Genomic DNA, 12,782 nt, shown 5'->3' with positions numbered 1-12,782 from the left:
AACCAATCATACTTTGGGTGGTTGAATTTATATCCCCTCATAGTCATAGTTCCATTTAAATATCTGTAGGACATTTTCCAGACAAAGCTGCTATTTACAGAATCACCAACATTTTGGATGAATATAAGATGCACTTTCCACAGTTCTTCAGTTCCTGAATTAAATATGTTGGATTAATTTAATGCTGTTCTGGTCTCAATTCTGTAAAGGATTACTGAGGTTGCAGAGGATTAATTCAGAAATGAAGTAAATCATCATTAGCCTGACTATTGGTCTGCCTGATTTGAAACTGTATTGAGTTCAAGAGCAAGAGTTGGACTTCCTGTGCAATCTGCTAAACTAGGCTAGAGCATCATTAGTCGATGCAAATTTTATAGACAAGGAAGTTGTCAGTGCTGGTATGCAAGCCAATCTTTCTTTGGAATCCACATCCTTCGAGAAGCATTTCTTTTCCATTAAAGTACACTTGTTATCTTCCTGGCCAACTTGCCAAAGCAACACAGGCTTCAAATGTATTGGTTCTTGTCCAGACCTAGCCTAAGGAAAAGTTACTGAAGAACTGAAGTGTTTGACACATTCTGAATTTGCTAATAATACAGTCCTGAGATCAGCCCCTGTGTGATAGCTGAGAGCGAACAGAATGGCTTTACATACTAACAGATGTGAACTCTGTAATATAAAAGCAGAAATTCATGGAACTACTCAGTAGGTCTGTCAAGAGAAAAGAAAGCTATGTTAACATGCCAGGTATGCTTTTCATTTCATTAAAACATGAATTCTCATTTCCCCTTAATGCAGGTTTAAATTCATGCCTGAGTACATTTTCGAACCCTCCTTCCAACAGCAGATTTTGAGATAGTGGTATGCAATCATTTCTGAAAAGCTTGTATTGCTAACTGCTAGATGAGCATTATAAATTGGTGCATCACCTTCTTCTTTTGTGGTCCAGCATTGTGACTATGCTGGTTTAACAGATCATGAGGATAAATGGGCACACGGATTATAATGTGCAATTAATCCACGCCTGTTCAATGTATTGCAGGCAGTAGGCCAACTCCGTGCTGCTGCCTGCTCATTTGGATGATTGCTGCATGCAGCCAGCGCTAACAGTGCTGTTCATTCATTACACACATCAGCAGGGGAACCAAAATTATAACTTGTAAGCATCACTTAAAATTAGCCTGCATTTCTAAATGCAAACCTGCACTTCTTAAAGGAGAAGAGCTTTGTTGCTGGAGCAGGTGCTGGTAGTCATGCAGGAAGTGAATCTGACCTGAAAAACATTTAGGAATGATGCAACATGAGAGAGAATGGGTTCCAAAGTGTTCTGATGCTGCACTGGAGGCCTTACTGGGGAAAGATGTCTATCTACAGGGGCCCAGGAGGCCTGCCAGACACAGCAGTCAATGGGAGCTGATAGCCATGGAAGTTAATGGCAGGAGACCATCCCCGAGGTCTTGGATGTAGTGTCACTGCTCAATGACTTAAGAGTAATAGTCATGGTCAGTAAGTACATCTTCAGTTCCTATTTCCTACCAACTGCACTGATAGAGTCAAACACTCCTTAATTCACCACACCTTCATCATTCATTTACCAACAATCTCAATAAATTCGGACTCATATCTGACATTTGTATGTTTCACCTCACCCTCGTACACATAGCACGGCTGCAAACCTCATATCCACATCTCAGCTTATTCAGACATGACAGCCGCATCAGCCAAACATGTAACAAAGCACTCACTTCCCTCTCTCTTGAAAGATATGGTGGTGCAGAACCATAGACAACAGAAGTTAACTGAAGGGGACAGATGCAGTTGCAGGATCCATCCCCCATGGAGGAGATGGTGCTAGCCATCATTACTAAATCTGTGGCTAGCAGCAGAGCTGAAACCATCAACGGTGACAGCATCTTCATACCTAATCCTCTTCCTATGACCCCCACCTCTCCCTTATCCACATGTTTTTTTAATTTACAAGCTGCAGAAGGTGTAAGCAAGGGGTCCATCTTGCAAAGGCTGTGAAGGAACATGAAGAGATTGATTATGAAGTCAGAGCACGGTCAATTTGTTTCAAACACCAACTCAGATACTGACACTGCAAGTATCCTGTCGGCTAGATTAGAGGTGGAATCTGCAAATTGCAAGACACCAGGCATGAATAGGCTGTTGAGAGGGCAGGGAACAAGAATGGCACAGGTGCCAACATGTTCAAAATTCAGTTGAGGGCTTTGATGGGGCATCCGACAGATGAACACTGATGGGTATGCACAACAAAATGCTTGACGCATTGGGAAACCTTCCAGAGAAGCTGCGTTCAATGCTAATTAATATGGAGGTCCAGTGCCACCTTGCACAGAACTTTGTACCGAGCTTGAAGCCCATCTTTTCCAGTCTGAAAATGGTAGCCAACTCTCGCACACCATGTTGCAGCATCTGATGGGCTATGTCACAGCCAGTGCAGCCAAAGTACCAGCTACCCAATATCTGAGAGATGCAGTGAAAATACAGTTATGCAATCTCATACTTCTGCAATTGTGGCTGTATGCATTGCAGTATGCACAGAAACATGCAGGGTGTCACAGCAGCCCAATGACCTGTCTTCAAGCAGGTTACGTGGATTCCTGAGGCATCATCCTGGGGGATTGACACAAACATGGAACACAAACTGCTGTACTCTCTCTTCGGATGACAGCATTCATTCTCCCATCCCTCATACTTTGCCAGTGCCTTTGCTACAACAAGTTGGACTGCCAACCCAGATTTTTGCCACCCATGCCAAGATGATGGAGTTCACAACAAAGCCATTTAGACATAGAACTTGAGATCATCCTCCAAAGCCATCTGCACTTTCCTTCACTGAAGGTTTGCAGCCCTTGACCAGATGTGCAGCAGTAATTGGAGAAGCATTACATCGGTGAACTATGCCAGGAAAAGGGAAATGGAAGACAACGAGAATATACAATGGTGATTAATTGTCGTTTGTATGTGGTATGCCATGGTTTGATTCAAAAAGTGGTTTGCACAGTTTATTTTTTGGTGGCTTTTATTTTTGCACTGTAACCCAGCAGCAACTGTGGTCAGTGATGGAGGGAAAACCAGGCAAGGAACTGTTGGTGAATGGGGAATTTAGGTTGTGGTTCCTGGTGTTGTATTAGTTATTGCTTCTTGACACAGAGCCCATGAAGAAAACAACAACCTAATTCCCTCCTTCCTTTCTTTTCCACGTGTACTTATCCTCATCATCCTCCTCCTGCTCCTGTCACTCCTCCTTAAGCTCAGTATATATTATCATGACCAGGTAGTCACAACAAAGGTTTTAGTTTATTTTTCACAAGAATATGTCCTTTCCAAATCAGAATGTATTTAATAATTTAAGATGTGAGCTATAAGGAGCCAATCAAATCAGGTCTTCTTAGTCAAAGAAAGAGAAAACATATGAACCACTAAACCTGAGAGAAATAAGAAAAACACAACATCAAGCATTCGACTCTCATGCAATCATTCAGGCACACATAGGTATCAGAAATAAGGACAGTTAGAGTCCAATAAAAAAAGGTAAAAGAATATAGAGGTAAATGGGTCCTTTGATTGTCCTTGAAGCATAGATTTGAAATGCTGGGCTAATTTGTGTTAGCTGTTTTCTTGGATGCAGTCAGATATAGAAGATTTTGCAATTGTTACACAATTGCAGTTCGCTGATCAATTTCTTGTCGAGTTGTCTTCTCAAACCAGGTATCACACTTGTTGCAAAAGAGGGAACAACCTTCATCCTGTTTCCTCTGCTGAAGACTTTCTTGAAACTGCTTGTCTCACTTGCAATCTCTCTAGTGGCTGGGCAGCCTTGCCTTGAAATACTTCACCCCCTGTGTATTTCCAAGAGTTTATGGGTATGTTTGTGTGGCCGACATTGTTTCAATCACCAGTACTTTAACGCCTTTTTCTTAGATATGAGTTTTGATGGGTGTCTAGATAAAAGAAAATGTCTCTCTTCGCGATTCACTGCAGATAATTTTTTTGTTTCTCACCTTCACCTTGGAATGTGGCCTTGCCCTTGTAAGCAGTGTCGTTTCAAACTACAACATTTCCAGGCATTGAAAGTTGAAAAATCATATTTTCAAAAATTATGGGGCATAGCTCTGTGACAGTATATATAACTGAGGAAAGGCTGTCCACGTCGTGATGATGAAGCGGCACCATGATTCTTGACATGAGCTCAATTGAGTACTACAAGGCTCCTCTAGAGAGGCAAAGGCAGGGTTCCACTATGATTGATGTCATGATCCCCTTGCGCTGAATACTTACAGTCGCTGTTCACTGTGTATGATAATGCCCTCACCAATATAGGGTCTGGCCCAAATTGTTCCACAAGTGTGCATGTATCTGACATTTGCAATGTACAACAAAGTCAAATTAGTGAAGTTAAAATAAATTGATTATGTCGATGTAAAAATAATGCACATAGAAATATATCATAAGTGCTTTAAGCATTTGAATGTGACCTTTGCTCATCACAATGTCTACCCTACACTGACTGTGGAAGAGACTAACCCCCACAAGTACTGATGCTATGTTTATATGTTGCCTAATTTGATCAGTAAATATAACAAATGCAAACTCTAGCTCGGTTCTTTGAGAACTCAATAGAAATACAATGTAACGCAAGGCATGTAAGATGGAACTAAAACCATCAATGTTGTGAAAGTTATCAGTATTACTTTGTGGTACAACATAATACATCAATAAACTATAAATGTTTTACATCGGATAATGTGCCAAATTATTGCTTAAAAAATCAATTTTGTCGAAGCTTTTCATCTTGCACTCATCAGGACAATTGGAGGAATACCAATATCAGGGAAAACAGCAGCTTTATACTGTGAGAGAAGAGAGTGCTGATTGGTTGGCAAGCGGACTGTGGTAGAGGTGTTGCCTTGAAAGATTCATGGTAACTGATGACCAACTGCCAAGGATTGATTGAAAATTTAAACTAGGCAGCTTGTATCTGATTGGTCAAAGCACTCCCACAAGAATGAATCAGTTATTGGATATCACTCATTTTGTTTCGCTGAAACAGGTGCAATGTTTAGAGAAAAAAAATTCTGTCTGCAAACATGCACACATGTGCCTGGTTCAGCTAATCAAAACAAGTGATAGCCATTCGCTCGTTCATTCCTCAGTGCAATGTCTTGACCATGCCTTGGCTAATTAGCGTCAAGCTGCCTCGTACGTTTTGATACAATGCTTGGCAGTAAACTGTCGGTCACCATTAACTGGTACATCTTCCATGGCAATAGTTCTACCAATCAGAGTCCACTTGCCAACCAATCAGCACTTTCTTCTCATACAGTATTAGGTTGTTGTTCCTCTGACATAGGTATTCTTGTGATTGTCCTGATGAGTACAAGATAAAAAGCTTCAACAAAATGTCATTTTTCAGCAACACTCAAGTTCTGTGCTACCAAACGACTATATCAAATTATGCTTGTGGATGGTACTGCACCCTGGCTCAGTTATCGAATTCAGACTAAGTATTATTGGAAACGTTTACATACATAGATATATAGAACATACAGTGCAGAAGGAGGCCATTCTGATCAGGTTCATTCCCTAAAAGTTAGCTGAATTATTTTTAGCACACAATTTTTAAGCGGTCATTGTTGTATTTTATCACCAAAACCATTATCAAAAGATTCCTATTTTCCTACTGGGAACATTTAGAACACAGAGAAAACAGAACAATATACAGCTACAAATAAGAACACGTGTATTTTTCCCTGAGATTCCACATTTTCAGCTACTGAAGACACACATTTATGGAAGTAGGCTTCATTGTATTGTCAAAGTGCTCTAAAGGCATGTGGGAAAATAAAATCCTGCTTATAATAATAGGTTATTATCAATATTATTCAACATAATATGACTAAATTACGATGACAACAAAATCATATAAATAGCTGAAACCCTGACTTAGTGATATTCCTTACAAAAATATGTTTTTATTCTGTTTCTTTCTCCCTAAATGTTTATTTCAAGTAACCAATAAATTAGAACTTAGAATTTCACTAAAATGCCCAACCATAAGTTTGTGGCAATACTAGTCAGTATTTGAGACCTGAATAGTTCCTAGTTCTGATAAAATGCCATGCTGTAGGTTTTAGTTAGTGCATAATGCTACACCTCTGTCAAAGCAGAGTTGTGGCAGATGTGGAGGATTAAATTACTTGCAATGTCAGGAAGGACAACTACACTGCCATATATTATCATTATCACCAGCTCCATGGGTGAAAGAACATGCAGTAAATCCCCTTAAATATACGGCATTAAATGGTGCCTGCTTTTCCAATTGACACTGCCAGTGCCATTAACAGAAAGTGACAGTTATGTGGCACAGTCAAACATTGCCTGTATCATTTTTTGACAGAGTGCATATAAAACTGCCACCGATGTGACATGTGATCACATGACCTTAGATTTACTACCACTATACCTTTCAGCTTGCTATCTCTTGCTGGGTAAACATAAAGGCAAAGAAATCGAGGCCTGTTTTTATATTTTCTAAATGAAATGTAAGAATTGATGTCAGTTTGCATCAAATAACTGGGTGTATGTTTTCTTGACAGTGATCTATGTGGATCAAGAAAATAACCAACAGAGGAGGCAGTTCCTTTGGTCAGTGCTCCAGGGGCTAGAATTAAACCTCGAGAGGTAAATATTAATGGTGGCTGTGTTACACGGGTTTCTTCTGGATGTAGACATTTGTGCTGTAATAGTCAGAACTTATACACATCATCTGAAATTCCTTTATATTATCTGATACTGAAAGGTTGGTGGAACATCCTATTCATTTTGTTTTCAAGCATAAGTGAATACCATTTTCAAGGAATTAAAGTAAAAAATAAATTAACATTCAACCAATAAGTCAATCTTTTGTATCTACTTACACTCTATATTAACAAATGTTCACTAAACTTTCACTTTTGAAATAGAGCTAACCTTGATAAGTAATGGGGCCAATTTTCTTGCCCTCTGGTTCCAGTTCTGGACAGGTAAACAGCTCTGCAGTCTAATTTTGTGTGTGTCCATTAATATTCCAATGCCAACTTATTGGGTGTGAAATCTTTTGATGCATTCTGAAACTATGGGCTGAATCTTGGGCTGAATCTTGTGGAGGTGACTGGTCTCAGCTGTCAGCTAGAGGGCCAGCGAGAACCCCACATCATCAGGAATGTGATGGCTGCTTCCGATATGATACCCACACAAGGCTACGAGGAGGGACCCAGACACCTGAGTGATGTCAGGAATGTAATTGTGGGGAGAGGGGCTCGGCAACAAGAGCAAGAGGGTGGCTCTCAGCTGAACCCCACCCTCCCAATGCCGGATCCCTGATTAAGATCAGGCACTGAATGTCTTCAAATGAGGGAACCTCAGGAGTCCACAAGCAGACACGACAGCATTTGCTTGACATGCTTCCCGCATGGTGAATCTTCTACCTAATGCTGGGTTACTACCAACGGCAGTGGGATGAGACGTTTCAGATGGCAATTCCACTTAAGGGCCTCAATTGGTGGCCTAGTCCATGAGCCTTCCTGTCCTAGATTTAGACAGGGAGAAGGCAGGAAGGTGGCAGGTTCTCCACCTCCCACCTGATTAAATGTTTCCCTTCCACCACAACATGGGGGAGAGCACAAGATTTTGACCTTTAAATCGCATTTGTTGCGAGTATTTTTTTTTAAGAGTGACACAGAAAGATTAAAAATGTGTGTCTTGTGAAGCAGATTTTTATGTGAAGATTTGAACTTCACACAGAAATCAGATTCCACATCCTCCACTGTGACACTTCTTGATTAAATTTATTTCTCCTTCAGTATAAAATTTACAGTAGTCAGTGATCCACCTGAAGATGAACAGGACTTGGAGTGTGAAGATGTTGGCTTTGCCTATGTTAATCTGAGGGAGCTTTTCCAAAAGGAAGAGGACATTATTGAACAGGACATCGACAGTGAGTACACTGAAAATCTGAATAATTCTTATTGTGGTCAAGAGTTCTAACTTGTTGTTTTGTTTAATATGTTCTGTATATGCTTGATAATTTTGTTCTTTTGCACTTTGTTAGCACTAATTTCAAATGTTTTAATTGGCCTACTAAAGCTCTGAATCATTTTGATCTAAAATAGTTGGCAATATAAAGGCCATGATAAAACCATTTCTAGTTAATACTGGTATAACTATTCAAATAATTTAGAAGTGAGAACATCACTATTCTGAAAATTGTTTCATATACTTTACATATTTCTGAGGAATACCCTGGAAAAAATAATTGTGAATATGCCTTTCTTTACTGTGAGCTATTTCATCACAAGTCCACTCCTCTGGCCTTCGTAGCAAATTGGTTTGAGTGTAGGAGCAGGGATGTCTTGCTGCAATTATACAGGGCCCTGGTGAGGCCACACCTGGAATATTGTGTGCAGTTTTGGTCTCCTTATCTGAGGAAGTTTGTTCTTGCTATAGAAGGAGTGTAGAGAAGGTTTACCAGACCGATTCCTGAGATGGTAAGACTGACGTATGAGAATAGAATGAGTCAGTTACGATTATATTCGCTTGAGTTTAGAAGAATGGGGGAGATTTTGTAACCGATACAATTCTAACAGGACTAGACAGGGTAGATGCAGGAAGGATGTTTGTGATGGTAGGGGTGTCGAGAACCAGGTGGCACAATCTAAGGATACGGGGTAGACCATTTAGGACTGATATGAGGAGAAATTTCTTCATCCAGAGAGTGAAAAGCCTATGGAATTCGTTACCACAGGAAGCAGTTGAGTGAAAAACATTGTGGGCTGGCTTCTCCGTTGTGGGATTCTCTGTTGCGTTGGCAGCGCACCTATGCCAGGGGATTTCCCGACGCCGTGGGGTTGCCCACAATGGGAAACCCCATTGGCCGGCAGAAAACTGGTGTGGCGGGACGTAGAATCCCACCCGTAGCTCTTGGGGCAGCACGGTGGCACAGTAATTAACACTGCTGACTCACAGCATCAAGGACCCAGGTTCAATTCCGGCCTTGGATGACTGTCTGTGTGGAGTTTGCACATTCTCACTACATCTGCTTTGGTTTCCTCCTACATTCCAAAGATGTGAAGATTTGGTAAATTGGCCATGCTAAAATATTGCCTCTGAGTGTCCAAAGATGTGCAGGTTAGGTGGGGTTATAGGGAGTGAGCCTAGGTAGATTACTCTTTCAGAGGGTCGATGCAGACGTGATGGGCCAAATCACCTCCTTCTGCACTGTCTGGTTTCTATGGGTTTTTTGTTTAGAAACATTTTATTGAGGTATTTTTGGTTTTACAACAACAAAATAAACATTGTACATGAGTCTATAAACAGTGCAGATGCCTGCTTCCTCCCTTCCAGGTCCCACATTTATTAACCTCCTACTCTAAGCTAAACTAACCCCCCCACCCTCCCCTTCTGCTGACAATTAATTTTCCGCAAAGAAGTCGATGAACGGTTGCCACCTCCGGGCGAACCCTAACATTGACCCTCTCAAGGCGAACTTGATTTTCTCCAAACAGAGAAAGCTAGCCATGTCAGATAGCCAGGTCTCCGACTTTGGGGGCTTTGAGTACCTCCAAGCTAATAATATACGTCTCCGGCCTACCAAGGAAGCAAAGGCCAGAACGTCTGCCTCTTTCTCCTCATGGATACCCGGATCTTCCGACACCCTGAAAATCGCCACCTCCAGACTCGGTGCCACCCTTGTTTTTAACACCATGGACATGACATCTGCAAACCCCTGCCAGAATCCCCTGACCTTTGGGAATGTCCAGAACATATGGACATGATTCGCTGGCCCTCCCGCACACGTTGCGCACCTATCTTCTACCCCAAAGAACCTGCTCATCCGGGCCACAGTCATGTGAGCCCGGTGAACGGCCTTGAATTGTAGCAGGCTGAGGCTGGCACATGTTGTGGACGCGTTGACTCTACTCAACGCGTCCGCCCAGAGACTATCCTCTATCTCTCCTCCCAACTCCTCTTCCCACTTGCGCTTCAGCTCCTCAATCTGTGTCTCCTCTGACCCCATGAGTTCCCTGCAGATGTCGGAGACCTTTCCTTCTCCAACCCACACTCTAGAAACTACCCTGTCCTGTATCCCCCTTGGTGGTAGGAGCGGGAAGGTTGAGACCTGCCGCCGTAGGAAGTCCTGCACCTGCAAGTACCTAAATTCATTTCCCCTCGCCAATCCAAATTTCACCTCCAGCTCCCTCAAGCTAGGAAAGCTCCCCTCTATAAACATATCCCCATCCTCTCAATCCCTGCCCCCTGCCATCTCCGAAACCCCCCGTCCATCCTGCCCAGGCAAACCGGTGATTATAACAAATTGGAGACCAGACCGATGCTCCCACATGCTTCCTCCATTGCCCACAGACTCGTGAGTGCTGCCACCACCACGGAGCTGGTGGAGTACCGTGCCTGCTGGAACGGCAGAGGCGCCGTTATCAACGCCCCCAAGCTGGTGCCCTTACATACGCTCCCATGCCGACCCTCCCCCCACCACCCACTTCCTAATCATGGCTATATTCGCTGCCCAATAATAGTGACTGAAGTTTGGCAGCGCCAGTCCGCCCTCTCCCCGGCTCCGCTCAAGCATCCCCTTTTATACTCGCGGGGTCTTGCCCGCCCATACAAAGCCAGTGATCACTTTGTTAACCCGTTTAAAAAAGGACCGTGGAATATAGATGGGGAGACACGAACACAAACAGGAATCTCGGAAGGACCGCCATCTTCACCGTCTGGACCCTCGCAGCTAATGACAACGGGAGCACGTCCCAAGTTCGGAAATTGTCCTTCATTTGGCCGACTAATCCAGCCCGATTAAGTTGGTGCAACCGGTCCCATTCCCGTGCCACTTGAATGCCTAGATACCTAAAGCTTCCCCCTACCACTCTAAACGGCAGTTCCCCCAGTTGCCTCTCCTGTCCCCTTGCCTGGAGCGCAAACATCTCACTTTTCCCCATATTTAGTTTGTACCCCGAAAACCGTCCAAATTCCCCACAGAATCCTCATGATTTCTTCCATCCCCTGCTGGGTCCGATACATACAGGAGCAGGTCGCCTGCATAAAGCGAGACTCTGTGTTCCACTCACCCCTGGACTAGCCCCTTCCAGCCCCTTGAAGCTCTCAGTGCAATTGCCAACGGCTCACTAGCTAACGCAAACAACAGTGGGGAGAGGGGGCATCCCTGTCGCGTTCCACCGATGCAGCCTAAAATAGTCCGATGTTGGCCTATTTGTCCGTACGCTCGCCACAGGAGCCTGATACAGCAACCTGACCCAGTCAATAAAGCCCCGCCCAAATCCGAACGTCCCAGTACCTCCCACAGATATTCCCATTCTACTCGATCAAAATCCTTCTCTGTGTCCATTGCGACCACTACCTCCACCTCCCTACCTTCTGGGGGCATCATGATCACATTTAACAACCTTCTTACATTGGCCACCAACTGCCTTCCCTTAACAAACCCCTTCTGGTCCTCCCCAATCAAGTCCGGAACATAGTCTTCAATCCTTGAGGACAAAATTTTGCCCAACAGTTTGGCTTCCACATTCAATCGGGATATTTGCCTGTCGGACCCTCATAGCTTCGAGTCATTGTCCCGCTTCAGGATCAGTGAGGTCGTGGCTTGTGACATCGTCGGGGGAAGAACCCCACGCTCCCTTGCCTCATTGAATGTCCTCATCAACAGCGGCCCCAATATCCGAGAGAACTTTTTAAAGAACTCCACTGGGTACCCATCCGGCACTGGGGCTTTACCCGACTGCATAGCTTTCAGCCGCTCCGCTATCTCTTTGACCCCGATCAGGGCCCCCAGCCCTTCTACCAGCTCCCCATCCACCTTCAGAAAATTCAGCCCCCCTCGGAAGTGCCTCATCCCCTCCGGCCCAGGTGGGGGTTCCGACCAGTACAGCCCACTATAAAACTCCTTAAACATCTTATTCACCCCCTGCTCAGTCTCCCACCAGGTTCCTGTCTCCACTTTTTACTTTTCCCATCTCCCTGGCTGCCTCCCTCTTTCTAAGCTGCTGTGCGAGCATTCTGCTGGCCTTCTCTCCATGCTCATAAATCGCCCCCTCGCCTTTCTCAGCTGCTCTACCGCCCTTCCTGTGTTTCACAAGCTGAACTCTGCCTGTAGCCTCTGCTGTTCCCTTAAAAGCCCTGCCTCTGGGGTCTCCGCATACCTCCTGTCGACCTGTAGTATCTCCTTCACCAATCGGTCCGTCTCTGTCCTGTGTACCTTCTCTCCATGGGCCCGTATCGAGATCAGCTCCTCTCTAACCACTGCCTTCAATGCCTCCCAGACCACCGCTGCTGAAATTTCCCCCATGTCATTGACCTCCAGGTAGTTCTGAATACATTTCCTCAACCACCCGCACACCGCTTCGTCTGCTTAAAGTCCCACATCTAACCGCCAGTGCAGGCGCTGGTTACTGTCTTTACTAACCTGTAGGTCAACCCAGTGCGGGGCATGGTCTGAGATTGTGATCACCGAGTACCCCGTGTCCACCACCCCCATCAGTAGAGCCCTGCCCAGAATAAACAAATCAGTCCAGGAGTACACTTTATGCACCTGTGAGTAGAAGGAGAACTCCTTCACTCTCGGCTGCCCAAATCTCCATGACTCCACCCTCCCATCTGCTCCATGAACCCTTTTAGTTCCTTTGCCATTGCTGGCACCCTGTCTAAAGCTTGACCGGTTTAAACCAGGGTCAATAACTGTGTTGAAG

At 44.1% G+C, this 12,782-nt stretch overlaps 1 protein-coding gene across 4 annotated transcripts in view; it reads left to right on the top strand.

Annotated features, from left to right (window-relative positions):
- Nucleotides 1-12,782, top strand: part of rpgrip1l (RPGRIP1 like) — a 303,409-nt gene that overhangs the window by 259,769 nt on the left and 30,858 nt on the right. For all 4 annotated transcript variants that reach the window (XM_038806727.1, XM_038806728.1, XM_038806730.1 and 1 more), the window contains exons 24-25: nt 6,624-6,708; nt 7,869-8,002. In XM_038806727.1, the coding sequence (XP_038662655.1) occupies nt 6,624-6,708; nt 7,869-8,002 (219 nt within the window). The remainder of the gene's footprint in view (nt 1-6,623; nt 6,709-7,868; nt 8,003-12,782) is intronic.

The sequence above is a fragment of the Scyliorhinus canicula genome, chromosome 9 (assembly GCF_902713615.1).
Source record: "Scyliorhinus canicula chromosome 9, sScyCan1.1, whole genome shotgun sequence".
Taxonomy (NCBI): domain Eukaryota; kingdom Metazoa; phylum Chordata; class Chondrichthyes; order Carcharhiniformes; family Scyliorhinidae; genus Scyliorhinus; species Scyliorhinus canicula.
The sequence above is the reverse complement of the archived record's forward strand: the minus strand, read 5'-3'. Positions and strand labels throughout refer to the sequence as shown.